Source organism: Epinephelus lanceolatus, chromosome 10 (assembly GCF_041903045.1).
Source record: "Epinephelus lanceolatus isolate andai-2023 chromosome 10, ASM4190304v1, whole genome shotgun sequence".
Lineage (NCBI taxonomy): Eukaryota > Metazoa > Chordata > Actinopteri > Perciformes > Serranidae > Epinephelus > Epinephelus lanceolatus.
In genome coordinates, this window is record NC_135743.1 from 38,096,825 (window position 1) to 38,118,037 (window position 21,213).

The following is a 21,213-nucleotide window of genomic DNA, read 5'->3' on the forward strand; positions in this document are numbered from 1 at the left end:
TTATGTTTTATTTATTTTTTTTTTAAATTTTACATATTTTTCTGGTGCTAAATGTAGTCTTTTTGTTGTTGGTAAATGTAGGTTATCAATAAAAATCAAAACTTTTAAATTGCATTGTTAAAAATGTGAAAATATAGTAAAGCCTACCAACTGGGCTTGTGCGCACTGCACGCTTGAGCACATCCATCTGAGGCTGTGGATCAATGCCAAGTTTTACCACTTTATCACTATTCCCTCTAACTTGTAGCTGTTTTTTCATTATCTTTTGAATTTAATATGAATTATGGAACCGTTTTTGTCAACGTTTGTTTCCCCCGTTTTGTACAATAAATTATTGTTTAAAGTTTCAACAAGTTTCTTTTGGAGTGGGTGACACAAGTGTGTTTTGAAAACGGCCACAGACTGTCACCTGCTCAACGCATCAGTACCTTCGGATGCCATGACAGTAATAGCCAATAATGTCGAAATATCATTTATAGACCAATTTAACTGACGATCACTGCTGCCCGACCCGCAGGTCCATTTGCGGGTCCCGTGGGTTATGGGTCGACAAACACATCACTACTCAGCTCAGTCAATAAAGGCTGTACACAACAGTAAGGCTATAGACATTATATTCTATTCAGGCCGGCAGAACCAGCAGCGCATCGGCTCTACAGCCCACGGCACTGCTGATTAACCATTTTATTGCAGCACAGAGTGTCTGCCAGCAACCAATTACTTGCAGAGGCTTCCTACAACTTGCCTCAACGGTTCCGATTTAATCACGATGACTAGCCAATGAAAATCAAATCAGCCCTACATTTTCTCCTATTAGACATTTGTGTGAAAGTTTATCAATTAGTGCATGAATTCTTCAGCTGTTGCCAAAACATGTTTTGTGAGGTCACAGTAACCTTTGACCACCAAATTCTAATCAGTTAATCCTTAAGTCTGAGTGGACGTTTGTGCCAAATTTGAAGAAATTTCCACAAGGTCCACTTAAAATATCGTGTTCACAAGAATGAGATGGATGCAAGATCACAGTGACCTTGACCTATGACCACCAAAATCTACTTTGGTCATTGCTCAGTCCAAGTGGATACTTCTGCCAAATTTGAAGAAAATCTCTTATGGATGTCTTGAGATATTGCAATACTGCATTCAAAAGAATGGGAATGAACATATGGCTGGACAGACAGCCCGAGAACATACTGCCTCAGATCACTGAATCACTGGCGTGGAGGCATCAAAAGAAAAATCAAATTAAGTAAAAAACAGTAAAAATTGATTGTACTTTTATTCAATGATGATGGATGGTGTAATCATTGTAGATTCTGATACTGTATGTCTTGTATTTGAAAAATTGTTATGTTTACAGTACATCCCAGGAAACATGAATGTGGCAGTAGCAGTCCAATGTTGTTCATAAAATAATAAAGCACTGGGGAACTTCAGTGCTAAAAACATGTAAGTGAAATTTTGCCCTGGGCTGAAAAATGATCACAGCTAAAATGGGGTTTTGGATGAAATGCTCTGAACAGGGTCTATAGTACAGCTTTAAGTCCCGATTTGGAATGGGTGTATAGTGGCTCAATTATTGATTGTGACATTAAACGGTAAACTGTTGAGTTTTCCTGTAAATACATATAGTTACAGTATTTTTGCAATCAGTGTGTCACGAAAACACACTAAGACCTAATGCACTTTGAATACATTTACTTCCTCATGAAATATTGGCAAAGTTGATTTTATGAATATTCTGAAACCTATATCTATGTTTACAAGCTTGCTGTCTTCTTCCCTACCTTTGTTGGCACATTGGTGCCTTTCATGGCATTTTACCACCACAGACTGTCACTCAGTGGAACAGCAAGTATGTCCTCTTGTATGTGCACAAGATACAAAACAGGGATCCGCACTTCCAAGGCTGCTCTATTACACTTACAGTAGTGAAATCTACCCAGGGTACCAGTGTTCAAAGAAAATCTGCTGGTGTGGAGGTAGAAAGAATGGAGCTTATCAGACCTCTGTTGCCTGCTTCTCACATCTGCTACTGGCTAGTGGCTCAAGGCTATATCCACCAATACTGTCATGACACGACTGAACTGTTGGCAGTGGAGGTGCATTGTAGATAACGTAGGCAGCAGGTTTTGAAAGAATATGTGAATGTGAGAAATAAAAAGATGATATCTCTGTACTGCTGCATAGATTTTGCTCCTTTTTTTAGTCTGTCCATCATGTGTGATGTAAATGATAAATAATGGCAGGTAGCTGTAGCCAATCACCTCATCGTCCTTTAAATGATGTGAACTCTAATGCTGCTTACTACATGATTGCATTATATATTAAATTTCAATTTAATGTCAACATTAAATTTCCCATGAATAACTTACATTAGTACAACATTTTTTGTGTAACAAATGTTCTGGAATTTCATGTTTTAATATGCAAATGTAATTACATGTGCATACATCTCCAGAACATAAATCTAAACATTGGAGAAAGCCTGGTTCAAATATCTTGTTTAATTTTGTTGTCAACTGAGAGTGAAAAGTTTTTACAGAGGTAGTTTTGGAAATCTCTTTTTATCACTCCATTAATAAGAAAATACTGTCTACAGACATTAATTAATTTTATTATTATTTTTTAGGAATTTTTTTAGGAAGAAAATGTTCTATAAATCAGGCAATGAATGATATATGAACAAACCCCTCTGTAAAAACCTTCAGAATATAGATAGGAATAAAAGTAGAAAGTTTGGTGTATGTAAGTGCTGAATTTCTGATTTCTGACTTAGAGAAAGAGAAAAAAATAATTTAGAGATAATGGCTTTAAAAAAATATGTATTGCAAAATTCCATAGTTTTTTAGATAAGAAATAAGATACTACAGGTGAGTGGGGTAGAAATCTTAACTAATAGATAACACTGTGAACCTTCCACAGTTGATTACTCTATTTTGTATTACAAGTTTTCTGAAATTATATGTTTAAATACGCAAATTAACACTGCAAAAGACTTGCACATCCCAGTGTCCAATGAAGAGGGTGCTGGATCGAAGAAATATATTTTTATCAAAGTAGAAACAAATAGATCAGCTCCCGTTAGCTACTTTGTGGACGAATCTATTTGTTTCTACTTTGCTAAATGTGGAAACGAGTCATTATCTAATTAAATATGTGCTTTTTGCAGAAATTTCTAGAACAGAAATCTGAACTAATATAAACACATAAACATATATTCAGGACATTTTCTTTCCACTAGTGACTAGTCTGGGGGAAGACACGCTATGAAAACTAAATAAATGTTTTCACCTGTGGTGATTCCCCTTCATTTTATTTTACTTAATTTTTTTAGCCAACATAGTGTAAGAGATAATGTAAGTAAGAAATGGATGGTCTACTCTACATTAGGTTTATATAGGATTAACTATTTGTACTGCAGGTCTTGTATATGTGTGTGTTCAGGCAGGGAAGCAGTGATTATGGTCCTCACAGCTCCACTACACAAACAATACAAATCACCCCCCACACACTGCTTATGTTGGCCTCAATTAGTTGTGTCCTTGATATGAAACGTGGGCTCCTCAAAGCCTCATTTATGTGCTGGTTGTTTGTGCAGCTCATTAAAAAGTGAGTAAACCCACAGTGGAGCAGAGGGGAGCATCTGGAGCCACTCCACAACCAGCAGCAGGGATATGGAGCCCTGGCCACTGTGGCTGAGAAATCAGCCCTGCCTGCTCACTCAGCTCCCCCTCTGCCCAGCTACTCATCTATACTTTTTGTACAGCTTTTAAGTGAGGTGGGAATCTTTTCAAGTGTGAAGCGTAGTCACTGGTGTTGGGCTATTGCTATTAGCTTTTGTCCTCACCTCTTGGTGACATCAGCCACCTTTACAGTAACCTGAAAGTTTTTCTATAAATGCTGCAGTGCAAGCTCATTAAATTTTGGCCATTCTACATATTTATAATACACTGAGATTATAAAATGTGAGCAAAATCAACTGCTCCTATAGCATAGCAATTAACAGCCATTACAAAGATGACATGTCGGAGTTCTTCAACGGGTCAGATACTGGCAGGTGACCTGAATAAAGGTGACTTGCAGGTGGAATTTTGTCTGTTCTGAGTGAAACAGAGAACATGCTGGTTGTTTTACAGGTGTTGGAAGATACAAACTTTTAATAAACTGAAAATAAAAATAATTTCATTCAATACCTTAACATTTTAATGCTCTGACTGCTGACTTTGTGTGTCGGCTCTGTCTTCTGTGCCACCCAGAATATGAATATACTTCAATCAGGTGTGTCACTACAGTACAGGCATATACTGTAACTGTGGAGATTTGCCACTAAATTTGATGAGAATATGCCAAAAGCATCCATGTCAATTGTATTTCTGCCTTAGTTACCTTCATTTTAAAATATATTATCTTAGATTCATGTGTATTAAATGTATTGAAACAATCATGTTAAACACACTGCCTAATCAAATTATTTGCATGTGCATGGTTATTATAAGATTTACAGTTTTGGATTGGGCTGGGGAACTTGTGTTAATGGGTTAGGTTTGCAGAACTGACTGGTCATATGTGCAGGCCCTGGGGTGGGTGTGGTATTGCACGTTGAGATGCCTGTGTGATGCGGGTCTATATGACGGGCCATAGTCAAAAAGGTGAATGCTGTCCATTCAGAGTTTAGTTTGACTTAGGTATGGTAGGCCTAAATCATATTGCATAGGACTGAAAAAAAATATGAAATGAAAAAAATACTTTCTATCATCAACAGCAGGAATGTAACAAAAACAAAAACAAAAAAACAGAGTGAAGACTCTGTTTACAATAGACCTATGCAATGACCAGTATAGTGCAGCATGGGCTGGAGCCTACACCTGCTCATATATGATGCAGGGTACACCAATAAACACTACTAAAAACTCTAAATTAAAGCCAGCAGCCATCAGACACTAGAACATTCATTACAATCAGTGATACCATAGTGTTAAATGGAACAGACAGTGTAGTGAAGATTTTAAAGTATTACAGCCTAATTAGTATTAAGTCCAAAATGTCATCACAACTGTGTAGTGTCTTTCCCCTTAGGATCATGAATATGATCTGGAAATATGAGCCTGTCTATTACTGACAATCTGCTGATCAATTTTAACATTTGAGTAGAGGAATAAATTTGGAGGTGATAATGGTCCTGCCAGAATGATCAAGTGGTTGCAATAAACATTAGGATCTATCCTCTGGGGACTCTGAATACATACAGAAAACATTCTATATCTGTGGCTGTAAGTATCTGGAATAGCTTGCCATGGACTAAAGTACTGGTCATGTAAGAACTTGGACCTGATCAGTGCTAGAGTCAGGGGGTCACACAAGTCATGAACTGCAACCTGGCAAAGAAAAGACCCAGAGATACTGCCAACCAGTATCACTGGGTCTGCCCCAAGTACAACAGAGTACAATTGACCACACCCTGCTTCAGCAAACATATTTTTTAACCCATAGAGGTCAGTGCAATAATACTTTCATACAACATGTAGTGTGGAGTTACTCTTTAAATCACTCATCACTTCACCATTATAGCCTATTACATAATTGTGTAAAATGTTGTCATAACTACCGTAGGAATTCCTGATTTATGGCCGAACACACGTTTGGTGAGGTTACAGTGACCTTCAACCCCTAAATTCCAATCAGTTCATTCTTGACGCCAAGTGGATGTTTGTGCTGAATTTAAAGAAAATCCCTTATGGACTTCTTGAGATATCATATTGAAAAAAGAGAGACAAAAGCAAGGTCACGGTGACCTTTGACCTCAAAAATCTAATCAGTTCATCCTTGAGTCCAAGTGGACGTTTGTGCCAAATTTGGAGCAATTCCCTCAATGCATGAGATATCATGTTCACAAGAATGAGATGGATGGCAAAAGCACTGATGAGCACCAATAAAGAAGGAAGAACTGGCAAGACTGAGTTTTATTTATTAAAAAAAGAATCCACTATTACCATTTTCCGAGTCCCCCATAACCCATCTTAATACATTTCTTCATTGCAGCCATGCCTTATCTCTTCCTCTTTGTATCCTCCTTCCATTCACCACACAGCCTCATCCCCACTGAGTGTTCTGCCACCTCTTATTGTACCTCTCAGCCCCTCCTTTGTTGACACTTTGCCTCCGTCTCTCTCGTTTACCCCAACCAGCGCCACGGGCCTCAGCTGTCAGCCGTTAGTATTCCTGCTGCCAAGGCCTGAGACCACAGGGAACCCTGGCGGCCACACAATCACACACACAGACACGCACATACACACACACGCGCGCACACAGCCTTCACCTTCCTCATCTGGCATCCCTGAGGCAAAGGCTGATTCTGTGTTTTGTGCATGTTTGTTGATGAGCACAGCTCCAGCGACAGACTAATAGGCCAGGGATTTTCATTTTTGCTCATTTGGTATTTTGTCCATTATTTTCTCCTTCTCATTTCCCTTGCAGTAATGTTTCTGCACTAAAACATGGTTTGCATTATTGATGAGGCTGCCACCTTCCTCCTCCCCCAATCTGTGGCAGAGGGATGGAGGGGTGGAAAAGGATGGAAGGGGGAAAAGGTTTGAGGGAGTTAGGAAATAGGGCGGAAAAAGGATGGATGGATGGATGGATGGATGGATGGATGGATGGGGTGTACAGAAGGCTGGATTGTCTGCCCCCCAGGAAGCCAGAAAGCCATGTAGGCAGTGTTTACTGAGCATGGATCCAAGCCATATGGTGCCACTTCAGGAGGGATTCCTAACACACACACACACACACACACACACACACACACACACACTGTCTACACAAGATAGATGGGTGCATGAATGTGCTCAGTAACTTTCATAGTGATCTGTTCTTTGATTATGATGAACAAATGGAAATTCTGGCACTAGATGAAAGGTTAGGGAAAGAAAAGGGTCAAGGGGTCAACTAGTCGTCATGATATTGTGATCTTGGCCAAAGTGTTGGACAGATGGCTGAACCAACAGTCCATCCAAAGCCACCCAAATGTGGGGGCCACAAAATACAAGGAGTCCCCCAAGATGGCAGGTCTAAGAATCCCACTATGCTGGGATCAGACAACACAATAGTTTGTCTTTCAAGACGATCTGTGTCTTAGTGTGATGTTTCATAGATGCTGAGAACACGGCATGGTTGCACCAAACATAATCTGTCTATTATAGCTTGCATTCAAAGAAGGTGACAGGGGTGGACTTAAAGTCAGAAATCGTGGATTCATTGTTTTTCTCTGTAAAAAAATAGGTAATTTTCTCTGTATCTACAGCATGCAGCTGCAGACATTTTTTTTATTATTAGAGCTCAAACACATTCTTAGGACATGTTGAGGTTTTTGCTGGCTGAAGTCTGAACACACACCTCTTACTTACACATTAGTAAGCGAGGGGTCTTGCAGCCTGAAATGCCTGATTCCAAATGTATGATGTGTTCCTGAACTCTAGACTAGTCTAGAGAAGTTGAAGACTTTCAGGAGGCAGACTCACCAGTCATAGACCCTAGAGATTCCTAAAGTTGAAAAAGTTATTTATTTATTTATTTGTCAGTCAGTCTACTTCTTGGGATGTTTTCGGTCCCCATATCTTCAAACAGAGTGGGTGCTCCTCTTTTCACACTGCTCTCCAATACAGGTTGCTAGGAACCCAGATCCCGGGTAAGACACAGTGTGAGAGGGCTGGCTTTGCCCAGCCAGGCTCCGAGATAACTCCTGCCTATCTCCTGCCTTCTGCTTAGAAGTGGTGAATTTACAGCACACTGTAACTTAATACAATATAGTCTCTGGCTTTTGTTTGATTTCTTGTGTTAACAAAAAATGTAGTTGCACGTTTCCAATCCGTTGTTAGCGTAGTTAGCATGCATTAGCTCAGACGCCTAAATTGGCTTGTTCATTATATAACATGAGCGTCACCCTGAACACCCCGCCAAACATCATTAAAATTGAGTCTAAGTCTTACACCAGTCCTATAATGTATGTTTCACTATGCTAACTTACTCAGTCCCCAGATTTTGGAAAACTGTTTCATTGCACTTTCACAATTTCACTCTAAAAAAATTGCTTCTAATGTAAAAAATAATGACAACATTAAATGCAGATTTGTGTGATTCCTGATCAAAATGCTGACATATGGGTGATGATAAGCTCAACAGTAACTGTGTGATCATCACTCTGCCTCCTCAGACATTATATCAGAACTGATGCACAAATGGGGATATGCATTCTTACATTAAGCAGAAACTCACAAAAATAAAAGCATTCCTGTCCAGCCTACTCACCAAAGTCAGCAAGCTTGAGCTCTCCAGTGTCGCTGATGAGCAGGTTTTGTGGTTTCAGGTCGCGATGAAGGATGTACCTCTGGTGGATGTAGGACAGGCCTCTCAGTAACTGGAACAGGAACAGCTAGAAAACACAAGTAGCAAAGGGAAAGAACTTTTAGATGTAACTACGACAAATCTCTACAAACAACGCTGAAAAGACAGTTCTGATAAGGAGGGCATGTTGTTTCAACCACACACTGAGATAACTGACATGAATAGCAATACTCCTTTAATAACTGTCTTCCCATTTTGTTTCTGACTGAATCATCTTTCTGTTGTGGCACATTAAACTGAGCGGCTGCAGAGTGCAGATAGGTGTGAATAAAATCTATTCATCACTGAGGTATAGCTGTGACTTCGTTACAGTGTAAACCACAGCAGGCATGAACCCCACATGTTATTTACATACATACTGTCTCTGTCACAAAGGCACACACACACACACACACACACACACACACACACACACACACCAAAATCAATACTCAGCCATCAGTCAAGAACACAGCCATTATTTACTCCACTCGGACTACTGAAGAGCGATCAAACAGATGGGACATTACGACGGCCGTCTGATTTCACAGCTGAATTCACGGGAACTGCTGCGTTGACTCAGAGTGAGAATAAGTAGTATATTAAACTGTCTGCTCCTGCTTCAAAGATTCCTCTTCAGTACATACATCTCAGCTTGTGATATATCTGATCAATTTTGCATGGTGTGGAAGAGTGTTTTTTTTAAATTTTTTTAGGAGTGTTTTAGAAAGTGTACGGAGGTGTGACAGACTTAGCTGAAATCACACCAAACATACAGAGGTGGGCGGGGCTGCTGCCTCCTTTTCATTCTCTGTGAAGGGCGGAGAATCGATTGCACAGAGCGTGACAGGGTGCTGAAATCAGGAGACAGAAAGGCAGTGTCTCAAGACAAGTTAAAATCAGTTAACTTTGACCCATAGGGGTTTGAAAGAGACACATATTTGTCTCTCACCTAATAATATTTGTCTCTAGGTCCTGTCGGTGTTTTCAAGCAATGAAATAACCCGATGGATGGAATAAATGTCAGCATTGTACATTTTGCAAACCACAGATACATTATATTTCTATGTTATTATGTTGCGGTTAATTGCAACTAAACATTTCTTTACGTTTTAATGACGCTCTGGTTAATATCCGGTTAAGTTTAAGCAGACAAACCACTTGATTATGGGGCGCCCGGTAGATTAGTGGGTAGAGCCAGCATCCCATATTTAAAGGCAATGTCCTTGCCGCAGCAGCCGCAGGTTCGATTCTAGCCTGCAGCCTTTTGCTGCATGTAATCCCCTTTCTCTCCTCCTTTCATGCTTATACTGTCCTATCTGATAAGGGCAAAAAGCCTAAAAAATAAACCTCTTGGTTATGGTTAGGAAAAGATCTAGTTTTGGCTTAAAATACCCACTGTTAGTGGCTCAGTCCCAGCAGCAATGTCTCTGTAAACCACCCCTTGTGGCACTATCTTGGCAGAAAATGCAGCAGTGTCTCAGTAAAAATCAAATGCTTTTCATGGCACTATCTCTGAAGGCAACAAAGGAATGTCCTTGGTAAATAACCACTTTTCATGGGACTGTCCTTACAGAAGAAGCAGCAATGTCTCAGTAAAAAACAACTGCTTTTTGTGGCACTAACCCTGGTGGAAACACCGTGTCATGTCACTTAAAAACACCTATGTTTAGCTCCCAAAGAGTCACTGCACACGCAGCAATAACTGCTAAAACACAACCAGTTTTGTTGTCTGTTGGTCTTGAACAGTGGTCTGCAGTGTGGCAGGTGTCCTACTTAGATGACACGCCGTCCACCATTCTCTTCACTTCCTGATGACGTCGGCTCATATACCACGTCAGTTTAAAAATGTTGATTTGTTATATGAAATGTACAAACCTAATATATCTGTGGTTTGCAGACGTACAATGCTGACATTTCTCTCTGGGGACTGGGCTGAAAGACTAGCTGCTGGCCTGTTGTGTGTTGTGTTGAGTATGCTGAGTATGTTGAGTAAGTAACACCGAAAGGGTCAACACACTACGACCATTCCGACATCGTCACATATTGACGTTTGGTCATGGACTTTCCACATTGAGACATGATGTGCACGGTTCCCTGGGTGCTTTAGTTGTTGACATTCTGGCACGCTGTGTCAATTTCAGCCTGTTACATGCATTGACTTCTTCCAAAAAACACTTCCGTTTTCACAAGAAATGTATCGTTAACAGTCTCTTTCAAAATAAATGCACTATGTCAGTACAACACCGCAAATTGTAATTTTTTTCCTTCAACGACAAACGCATGTGGTTAGGTCTAGGCAACAAAAGCATGTGGTTAGGTTTAGGTAAAAAGAACAGGGTTTGGCTTTACAATTATACGGGACGCAAACACCTCTCTCCTGGGTGAAAGTCGGGGTGATAGTTGGTGATTGTTGGAAACATCCACCACATCTCCCACCCACCCTTCTTGGACTTTCACCACATTAATGTCAGTTCTCATTGCGCCATGTTTCCCTGTGATGCTGCCGGGTGTCATTAAACTATAACGGCGTCCCACCAGATAGCACGCTGATGTTAAAGGACAACCTTTTTCCTTGGTATATGACACTGCCCAAGCGCAACTTTGGAGTGAGACCAGGTTGAAAGTGTGCTAAAAGGAGAGTAAATACTAATTAGAGGACAAGAGCACTACTCAAAATTAATGCTAATGTTGCTCCGTGTCCGCTAGATGCTTGAATAGACAATTGTTTACTTAGACGTTTGGCACAACAACTTTTTAAGGTAATATGTCAGTGTTGTGTTTCCATCTGGTTGCACTGCCCTCAAGTGGCCAAAAAAATACCACACCAGCTGTCTTAAGGCCTTTGCAGATTAAGCCTGTTTTTTTTTGTTTTTTTTTTTTTTTTAATATGCGTTTCTTTAATCCATCATTACACACAGAAACCTTGCACACTGACTCGCATTTTTTTAATTGTTCTATCCAGTGCGAAAATTCACATTACAAGACAAAATGTAAAGACACATTTTGCTCCTCTGCTTCTCTCCACTGGAGTTACCTCCCTGTCTGTCACCACTTTCTGCTGGGGTCTGGCATTTGGCTGAGCTGGTCTCCCTCTCTGTCTCCAAACTGTCACTCTTTCTCTGTCTGTGTTCAGTCCACATCATATTCCTCATCTTCATCATCGACCTGAATACAGCTATCTGATCTGTTGAAAGAAGGCTATAATATAATGAAAGGATACAGTCCACCACATTTTTTTTACTGTGTCTTGGTCAAACAAGTGTGAAAAATGCAGAAAATCTAACCAGTTCCAAAAACTTTAATGACTGATGAATTTTGGGAGTCAGTGTATAATGTGATCGACACAACGTGAGGTCAAATTAATTTTTTTTAGAAAAACAATCAAACAAACGGACTGGTGCAAAACCCTTAAGGCATGATGTCCACTCATGCTCTTCTTTGTCATTTTTACAGCTTAGTATCTGTAATCACTGTTGTCTAAAGAAAATCTATGCCCTGTCCATCCTCATAGTTTGCCCTGTGGCAGGCCACATTTGATATTATTGCGCTGATAATATTATTTATTTATACTATTATGGTGTTTAATAATTTCAAAATTACCTAGTTGTTTTCCTTTTATGTGTAAATAATGTGACCCACAGAACATAATGCTGAGCAGTGATAGTAATGAGAGTTATTACAATTTATTTCAATGTGATTTTAACTTAAATTTAGTTCCGAAAAACAGAACCCAGATGTTCCAGTTTCACTTCTTTCACAGTCTCTCTGTTGAAATGATTTTAATCAGTGCAACTCTACTTCTTGTACTTCATGTGTGCTTATCAGAGAAGCAGGCTACCTTTTAAAACTGCACATCAAAACAATTACTGTAGTTCTTTAAAACAATTAAAGTACTTTTACAAAAACAACTGGATGATTTCATACACACATATAATAACAGAACAAATTCATTCATAAAAAACACTCATGAAAATGCAGGACTGCACTTTTGCTGATGTCGCATGAATAAAGATAAAATTGCATTGAGATTTACATTTTTACAGCCAATTATCTTACTGCCGAAATTAAACACAGCTCATCCACCTGCCTACAGAGCTCATAAACCCAAACTGCATCCACAAAACAAGTTTAGCTTATAATATATGCATACTGCATAAAGTGTATCCGCTGCTGTTAGTATGAGCTTTCAAAAATGAAAATCACATCCTAATGTGTCTCCAAAGTCAGAGCCACATCAAATTTGTTTTGTTTTCCATTTGAGATCTGGCAGTTCTTCTACCCCCCCCCCGCAGAAGTGTCAATCAACAAATAATGAGGCGTGCACGATCCAGCGTTTTGTTTTTTTCCCCAATTCCTGCCTTCTCCTCTCATTTCTCTCCTCTCACTGATACTATAGTCCCGGCCAATTAAGCTGATTGAAGCACCGTGGAGCCCGATCAGGGACGGGCCTTGTCTGGCATCTGGAGTCACCGGGTCAACAGTTTACTATTCCTGCACTCGGTGGGTGAGAGATGAACTGCGGTGCAGAAAATTAGCATGGGAAATGTGTGCTTACTCATGTATATCAAATACACTTCTGAAAAGCCCTTGCCTTGTTAGGAGTGCAACTCTACGGTAATAAAAAGAAGATTCTCTTCAGCTCTTCAATTCAAACATCAAACCTTCTTAAAAGAGGATTTTTTTCTCTTTCTGCTTGGCTTGGATTGAAACAGCTCAGTCCCATTTGCATTCTAATATTGGAGGAAAAGTGAAGTGCTGAGAGCAGTATGAAATGGCTATTCAGACCGACTGTTTTGGTGATAATAATAAACCCGTACGCTGTTCTCTAGATTGAAAAAAATTCTCACTGTTAAATTATGTAGATTTACGCTCCTGTTCACCTCAAACGAAAAGGAGGTTTACATCAATATTCTTGCAAGTCAAACAGGCTCAGTGTGGTCACTCAGTGGTGAGCATTTGGCTTGTTGACCCTTCAGACATCTGCTTGCCAGACAAGCTCACCAGACTGTAATAAGCGACTATGAGATGTCCATCTGGGAAAATGTACTAAAAGGAACCCTGCAGTTAAAGGTGTGACCGCACCAATTAACCATGGGAGTGAGCTGAAATAAAGATGGAACAAAGTGACAGGGACAAATAGTGAGGACAAAAGTGACGATAAAAAAGGTGGAAAAAAAAAATCACCAACAGGAGAGGTGGCAAGGACAAAGTTAATGTGGTTATAATTCAGTTTAAAAGCACTCTGATTCTGACACAGGTTATGACACAAGAGAAAAATAAAAAAAAAGACTCTTGAAAGTTTATTCATCACCTTGGAAACAGTAATTGAAAAAACAATCTCCCCTCAAGGTCCGGTTTGTTTTAAAGAGGCTTTTCTTATAGCGCAACTGTGGCAGATCTTAACGAGAAAGCTTGAGAACAAGAGTGCAGAGTATGTCAAACTGTAGTGGCTGCAGGCAGTGCACGCCCAGTTGCATCAATTAAGTTAAAACAGAAGTTAAAGGGGCGTCGGTGGCTTAGTGGTAGAGCAGGCGCCCCATATACAAGGCTGATGCCGCAGTGGCCCGGTTTCCAGTCCAGCCTGTGGCCCTTTGCTGCATGTCACCCCCCTCTAAATGCAAAAATGCCCAAAAAACATATCTTTAAAAAAACAAAACAGAAGTTAAAGACATAAACAACAGAGAGTGCTGTCAAATAACTGTATATAAAGATGGTTGCATCTTCTTAAGGTGGGTCTGCTGTCTGCTGCTTTGGTGCTGAACTATGATGAATTTCCTCCTGCAGAAGTGAATGGAGTGAAGTAAAGTCCCAAACAAACAGCTAAACTATGGAAGGTACCCAGCACTGGAAAACCTGGTGAGCCCAAATCCTGTCTGGTGGAGATGGGCACCCAGGTGTCACCCTGTTCTGCAGCTTTCAATCATATGATTTCGTCTGTGGGCGAGGGTTACATTTTGATCATGTTAAATCATCCTTCACGGACTCTCAGATACTCTGCTGCTGTAATTAAGAAAATCAGCAGCTCAGTCCTTTTTATTTAATTATGGCATTTTTCACCCAAGGCCATAAAAGATGCAGGCTGTGAACAAGCCAATTGAAAACATATACATTCTGCATTGCCTTTACCTAACTCATTGCCCTTGTTTTAATCTGGCTTGTTTTTTAAAGCACTTTGAGCTACACCCATTGTATAAAATGAGCTATATGAATTACATTAATTAGAATTAGTATTATTATCAAAAGCTCCTGATCAGCTACTAAATGGACTAAAGACTGTTTTCAGAATTCTCTGGCTCATAATAATGCAACTGCAAACATGCAACCCATGCTTTTTTGTTGCACTCCGATTAAACACAGACTGTAAAAGTGGAATTCTGACTGGTTTTTTTTTTTTCATCTTTTTTGTGTATTATGTCAGAGTTTATATATATGTATACAATAAATGCTTTATAACACACTATAATGTAGTTGTAAGTAATTGTAAGTGTTTGTTAAGGTATTTTCAACAACTAGAAGTCCTCCTGTAGGCACCCATATAAACAGGTTGAATTGAGGGTCAAAGGATGGAGGGTTATATGCTGTACAGCTCGCAAGTGCCTAAAGGCAAAATTGTTTTTTTGTGATATTGGGCTATATAAATAAAACTGACTTGACTGTTAAAACTGCACATTAATGAACGCTTATACAATGTCCTTGCGCCTTTTATACATATCATATCAACGTTTCTTAAGTGACGTCGTATATAAGCTGGCATTGCCATGTGAGGTGGAGGGAATGGTGGATGCTGTGCCACCTACGCGAGATGCATGCCAAGCTGCAGACCACTGTTAGAGACCAACAAACAGCAAAACTGGTTGTGATTTAGAGAGTCATTGCTGTGTTTTCAGCAGCTTTTTAGGCACCAAACATGGCTGTTCTGTCGAGATCTGTCACTGTTTATCAAGCAGGGAAAATGCCATGATCACTGTATACCCTGCCAGGATAATGCCATAAAAAGCGGTTCTCTTTTTCTGAGAAATTGCTGCATTTTCTGCCTGGAAAGTGCCATGAAAATTGTCTTTTACCAAGACATCGCAGATTGGGTTCAACTACATAATAGTGTGTTTAAAAACAATTTGTTGTGTGTGTATACTTTTAATTCATGCTAAATAGGGTAAAGTGTGGACTAAAATGAAATCTTTTGGGCAGCTGATAACAACACAGCCCAGTAAGTTTGCCATAAAAATGAACAGTCTTTAATACACCTGGTAAAAAAGAAGCAAGACAATGTTGTGTATGAAAACTGGGCCAAATTCCAATAATACTTACAGTGTTAAAAAAAACTCTAAATCACATCTAACTGTTTTTTCATGGCATTTGAATTGATGTATTCAGACATGGAACATATTCAAGTCTTCATAAAGTGAAATCTTTCACAGCATCATTGCATTTGTTCATGATTAAATTGCCACTTCAGGAATAGTGGCAGTTTGATTATAATAATAACTTGAATATTCCTCAACAAAAAAACACATCAATCTACTTGATGATTCACTGATACTACAGGGTTACGTCAGGGCCAACGTTTATGAATAATTCAAGTCATTTTCACGTGTTTGTGATGTCTGATGTGAGTAAATACTACAGTGCTTGTGAATATATTTCACTGTTGCCATGGAGAACACACTGAAAACCAAATCCACACCTCCAGTTTGCATCACAGGTTTTCTGTTAAAAATTTGTTCCCTCCAAGCCTTGGCAGAGCTCGTCCAAAGGTCCTCCACTGTTTTCACAGGCTGATTAGTAATCCTCAGGAAGAGTAAACCGATCTCTGTATTTAAAATCAGTGGAGTGCCCCATTAATGTCTTAACTTCACCCTATCATTAGCTGCATAGCAACGCAATTTTAAGCTCAGTGATTGGATGTTTCCTACTGCAATGCGCTCTGGGACTTGGCTTCCTTCAAGTCTTGTGGTGTCTTATTGTTTGTATAGTATCAGGAGAATTTAATGCTCTTCTAATTGTTGGAAATACTCCAATGGCCTTTCTTCACCTAACATTATCTAAAGGAAAAAGGAACCCTGAAGTCTGAAAATGCACTCTCAGCTGATATGGCTAACAAGAAGTCGTGTTGTTTCACAGAAAGCCTGCTACAGTAAAACGAGCTGATAATGCACATTGTAAATCAGAATGTATAGTTCTTTCATTAAAGAGGAAACCCTGCAGTGTGTGTGTGCGTGTGTAAGAGAGAGTCTGTTTAATCATGATGCGTTATTGGTTTATAACTGCGGGACAAAAAAAACTGTGATTGTAGTGAAATCATCCATTACCATAATCTATTACCTGAGGAGTGACCCTACTGCATAAACAACAATCCATCAACAGCACACCAATAAACACACACACCATTTTTCTAATGATGAAATACTCATTGCCATCATACCCGAGGCAAACAGAACTCTCGATCAAGATAAGCAATATGAAAAACTGTGTGGATTGGATCGTCTCTGTGTTATCTATCTGCACAATGTAGCAGAATTTGGTGCTTTTGTCTGATCTTCAATGTGCAGCAAAGCATGAGGTGATGTATCAAAGTGACAGCAGTACACCGGGGTTCATATAGATTCACTGGGAGAAAAAACAGTAAAAGTAAAACAAGTAGTGCAGAACACAGGAGGAGAAGACAGATACTGTGTTTTAATGTAAGGCTAATAAAGAACACACAATAAGCTAACAAGCTTCAGTATACTCAAGCATGAAGACTTAAGTGATTAAAGTTCATACTAAAGTGGTCTTAAAGTCTTGAGTCCCACTAGCAGCAATACAAACCGGTAAACAGAGAGAACATACACTGCAGTGTTTCCATTACTCAAGCCTTTTGTGTGAAATCTTGTCATATTTAGCATATAAATTCTTCAATTATGTCCAAAAACATGTGTTGTGAGGTCCTGGTGACCTTCAACCACCAAATCCTACTCGGTCCATCCTAAAGTCCAAGTGGACGTTTGTGCCACGTTTGAAAAAAAAATCCCTTGAGGTGATCTTGAGATATTGAGTTCATGGGAATGGGATGGACTCAAGGTCACAGTGACCTTGACCTGTGATCATCAAACCTGACTAGTTTATTGTTGACTCCAAGTTGACATTTGTGCCAAATTTGAGTACATTTTCTAAAGGTGTTCTTGAGATCACATTCACGAGAATGAGAGAGACGCAAGGTCACAGTGACCTTTGACTTTTGACCTCTAAAATCTAACGAGTTTATCGTTAAGTCCAAATGAATGTTGTCAAATCTGAAGAAATTCCCTCAAGGTGTTCTTGAGGTTTCACATTTATGCAAATGCAATGGATACACAGACAGTTGGACAACCCAAAAACATAATGCCTCCAGCCATGGCTATCACCAGTGCCAAGGCAATATCCAATACAAACAACAATTGACCACAAACAGGCCTGCATCTCTGCAGCACCTGTACTGTAAAACTAAGTTGGCTCCCTGGTAAACAGTGCTGAAAAAACTGGCCCATGGTCGAATGCTGACCCTGCTGTATATATTTCAGTCTGGCAAAAAGTGATACAGTCCTGAAAAAACAGTATTTGGTTAAGGTTTAGAAAAAAATTGAAGTCATTGTCAAAAAGAAGCCATGTTAACTGTTGGTGGGAGACCGCCTCCCATGTCAAAGTCTCATGCTCTGAATGTCCAACCATCCAACCTGATCTCTGTCCTACGCATAACGCTACTTCCTATGGAAGCGAATCGTGACTAATATTTAAATTAAAATGTATTTACAGAAATGCTTTTTCATTTTAAGAATGTGGCTGCATTATTTGACTCATAAATAAAATGAATAATCAATCATCCTATTGCATTTGCATTTTCTTCTTCAAGACTGCACATTTTATGCCATAATTAAAAAGAAAACAAAGAAGACATTGCTATTTCATTTTCGTGGTCTGCCCTGCAAAATAGTGCCCATAATTCGAAAATGATTTGGCAATCTGAGCGACGTAGGAGAGTGACGTCAGGAGCCGCTCTTCTTCAGCTGACCATGGTGCTACCCATCTAATACGGTAGGGGGCGGTGTGCACATTTGATATATGGATGCATCACAGATCATGGCGCTCCCTGAGATTGTGCTTTCTAAACATCGTGATTTCCCAAAACTGAATAAATACCACACATAGCAACACAAAACTGCGTTGCTAGCTCAATCATGTTGTAACTAAGATATCTGCTGGAAAAAATAATTTTTTCATGGACTGTTCATTGAGGATACGGAGTTAATACGTCCGCTGACTTGACAGTCATTTAAACTGGTAGCAGGTGCCGTGTTAGTGTTAGTAGGCACTAGGGTTGCTACGGGTTACCTGCACAGCTGTGGGCGTAGGTGGTGATCAGTCACATGTAGGTTAGATAGGGGAGTCACAGTTGATCAGTGTTATGGAATGAGAATCGGGGAGGCCACACAGTTTTTCAACCATGTCTGTGTGTGTGTCGAATGAATGGGTTTTCGTTACAATCGTAGTATTTTTGTCCTTTTGCACGAGCTCATTTTAAGTCTTTTTTACACTCGGCTTTTTGTAGGTGTTTTTAACGTTTTTGTAAGTCAAAGTGTTCAAAGCGTACCATGGAGGACCTCGTGTTTGCACACCAACATGAGTTAAAAATGGCTTCGGATTCCCTCAACTGGCATTTTTGTAGTTGGATTGCCGATACACTCAGCTTGAGCTTATACTTTGTAGACATTGTGATTTCCCAAAACTAAATAATAGTCCAGCAACTTTTCTGGAGGAAACCCTGTGACATTGACACGTTAAATAATTTTCATACATACTGCCTTGGTTTGATTCTAACCCATACAATATGGTTGTCAAATATTGAATCTGCTCGTGAAATTAATAAATTATGCACAGCTAAGATTAACTGATATGATATGGAGTACCTATTGACATCATGTGTAATAAGCCTGGAGGCCATAGCTAACAAGCTGCAGTCAACAAAGACCCTTGTAAACTTGTATACGTTTCATAGATATATTTACACTTATTAATTCAGCTTTCAGCATGATCTTGATCATGATAGAAATTAAATTGCATCATGCCATCTTGCTGTTCTGCATTAAATTGTTAAGCAAAAAAATATCCATTGATCAAAGGAATTGTTGGACTGTATGTTTATATTATCTATATATATTTAATATCAATAAATCATTGCATACATAAGTAATCATCTTAAATAATTAGGCTAATATAATTTAGATCTGCCCTGTAAAAGTGTGTGTATAGCGCACTGAATGAGTGTTTGGTGCGAAGATGTTATTACCGCTTGTCATAAGAAAACACAATACACTCACTTGTAAGGTCCTCTTCACACCTAACACTCATTCAGTGTGCTATACACACACTTTTACAGGGCAGATCTAAATTATATTAGGCAGCTTTGTATGTATGAAAATTATTTAACGTGTCAATATCACAGGGTTTCCCCCGGAAAGGTTGCTGGACTGTGTGGTATTTATTCAGTTTTGGGAAATCACGATGTCTACAAAGTATAAGCTATAAGTACAAGTATAAGCTGCTACCAGTTTAAATGACTGTCAAGTCAGCGGACGTATTAACTCTGTATCCTCAATGAACAGTCCATGAAAAAATTATTTTTTCCAGCAGATATCTTAGTTACAACATGATTGAGCTAGCAAAGCAGTTTTGTGTTGCTATGTGTGGTATTTATTCAGTTTTGGGAAATTACGATGTTTAGAAAGCACAATCTCAGGGAGCGCCATGATCTGTGATGCATCCATATATCAAATGTGCACACCGCCCCCTACCGTATTAGATGGGTAGCAGCTACTGACGTCACTCTCCTGCGCCGCTCAGATTGCCAAATCATTTTCGAATTATGGTCACTATTTTGCAGGGCAGACCACGAAAATGAAATAGCAATGTCGTCTTTGTTTTCTTTTTGATTATGGCATAAAATGTGCAGTCTTGAAGAAGAAAATGCAAATGCAGTAGGATGATTGATTATTCATTTTATTTATGAGTCAAATAATGCAGCCACATTCTTAAAATGAAAAAGCATTTCTGTAAATGCATTTTAATTTTCAAATTTTACATTTCATATTGAATTTTGGTATCTATTTGCTGGGGCATATTTTGAAAATTAAATCTCAAATGACTTTTTCTTTTTCATTTTAATTAAGTAAAAGAATGAGCAGTCTTGAAGAAGAAAATTAAAATGCAAATAGGATGATTGATGATTAATTTTATTTATGAGTCAAATAATGCGGCCACATTCTTAAAATGAAAAAGCATTTCTGTAAATGCATTTTAATTTTCAAATTTTACATTTCATATTGAATTTTGGTATCGATTTGCTGGGGCATATTTTGAAAATTAAATCTCAAATGACTTTTTCTTTTTCATTTTAATTAAGTAAAAGAATGAGCAGTCTTGAAGAAGAAAATTAAAATGCAAATAGGATGATTGATGATTAATTTTATTTATGAGTCAAATAATGCGGCCACATTCTTAAAATGAAAAAGCATTTCTGTAAATACATTTTAATTTAAATATTAGTCACGATTCGCTTCCATAACTTCCACCTTTGCTTGTTGAAAATTATGGTCATAAACTGGATATCAGACTGACAGACCAAAGAGACAACATCACTAAAATGATCAACAGACCCACTGACATCATTATCCATTTTGTCCTGTGAAATGTAAATCCTTAAATTCAGACTGTATCAATAATGAATTTAAGTTCAAATCATCACGGGACAGACTAATTCAACACTGACAAGGACTCAACACACAAATGTCTGGCTTCATTTACATGTCTCTAAAGCAG

The 21,213-nt window shown here is 38.9% G+C and overlaps 1 protein-coding gene across 3 annotated transcripts in view; it reads right to left on the minus strand.

Annotated features, from left to right (window-relative positions):
- cdk14 (cyclin dependent kinase 14) overlaps window positions 1-21,213 on the minus strand; it is a 289,130-nt gene that overhangs the window by 134,736 nt on the left and 133,181 nt on the right. For all 3 annotated transcript variants that reach the window (XM_078171996.1, XM_033640450.2, XM_033640449.2), the window contains one exon: window positions 8,305-8,428. In XM_078171996.1, coding sequence (XP_078028122.1) covers window positions 8,305-8,428 — 124 coding nt within the window. The remainder of the gene's footprint in view (window positions 1-8,304; window positions 8,429-21,213) is intronic.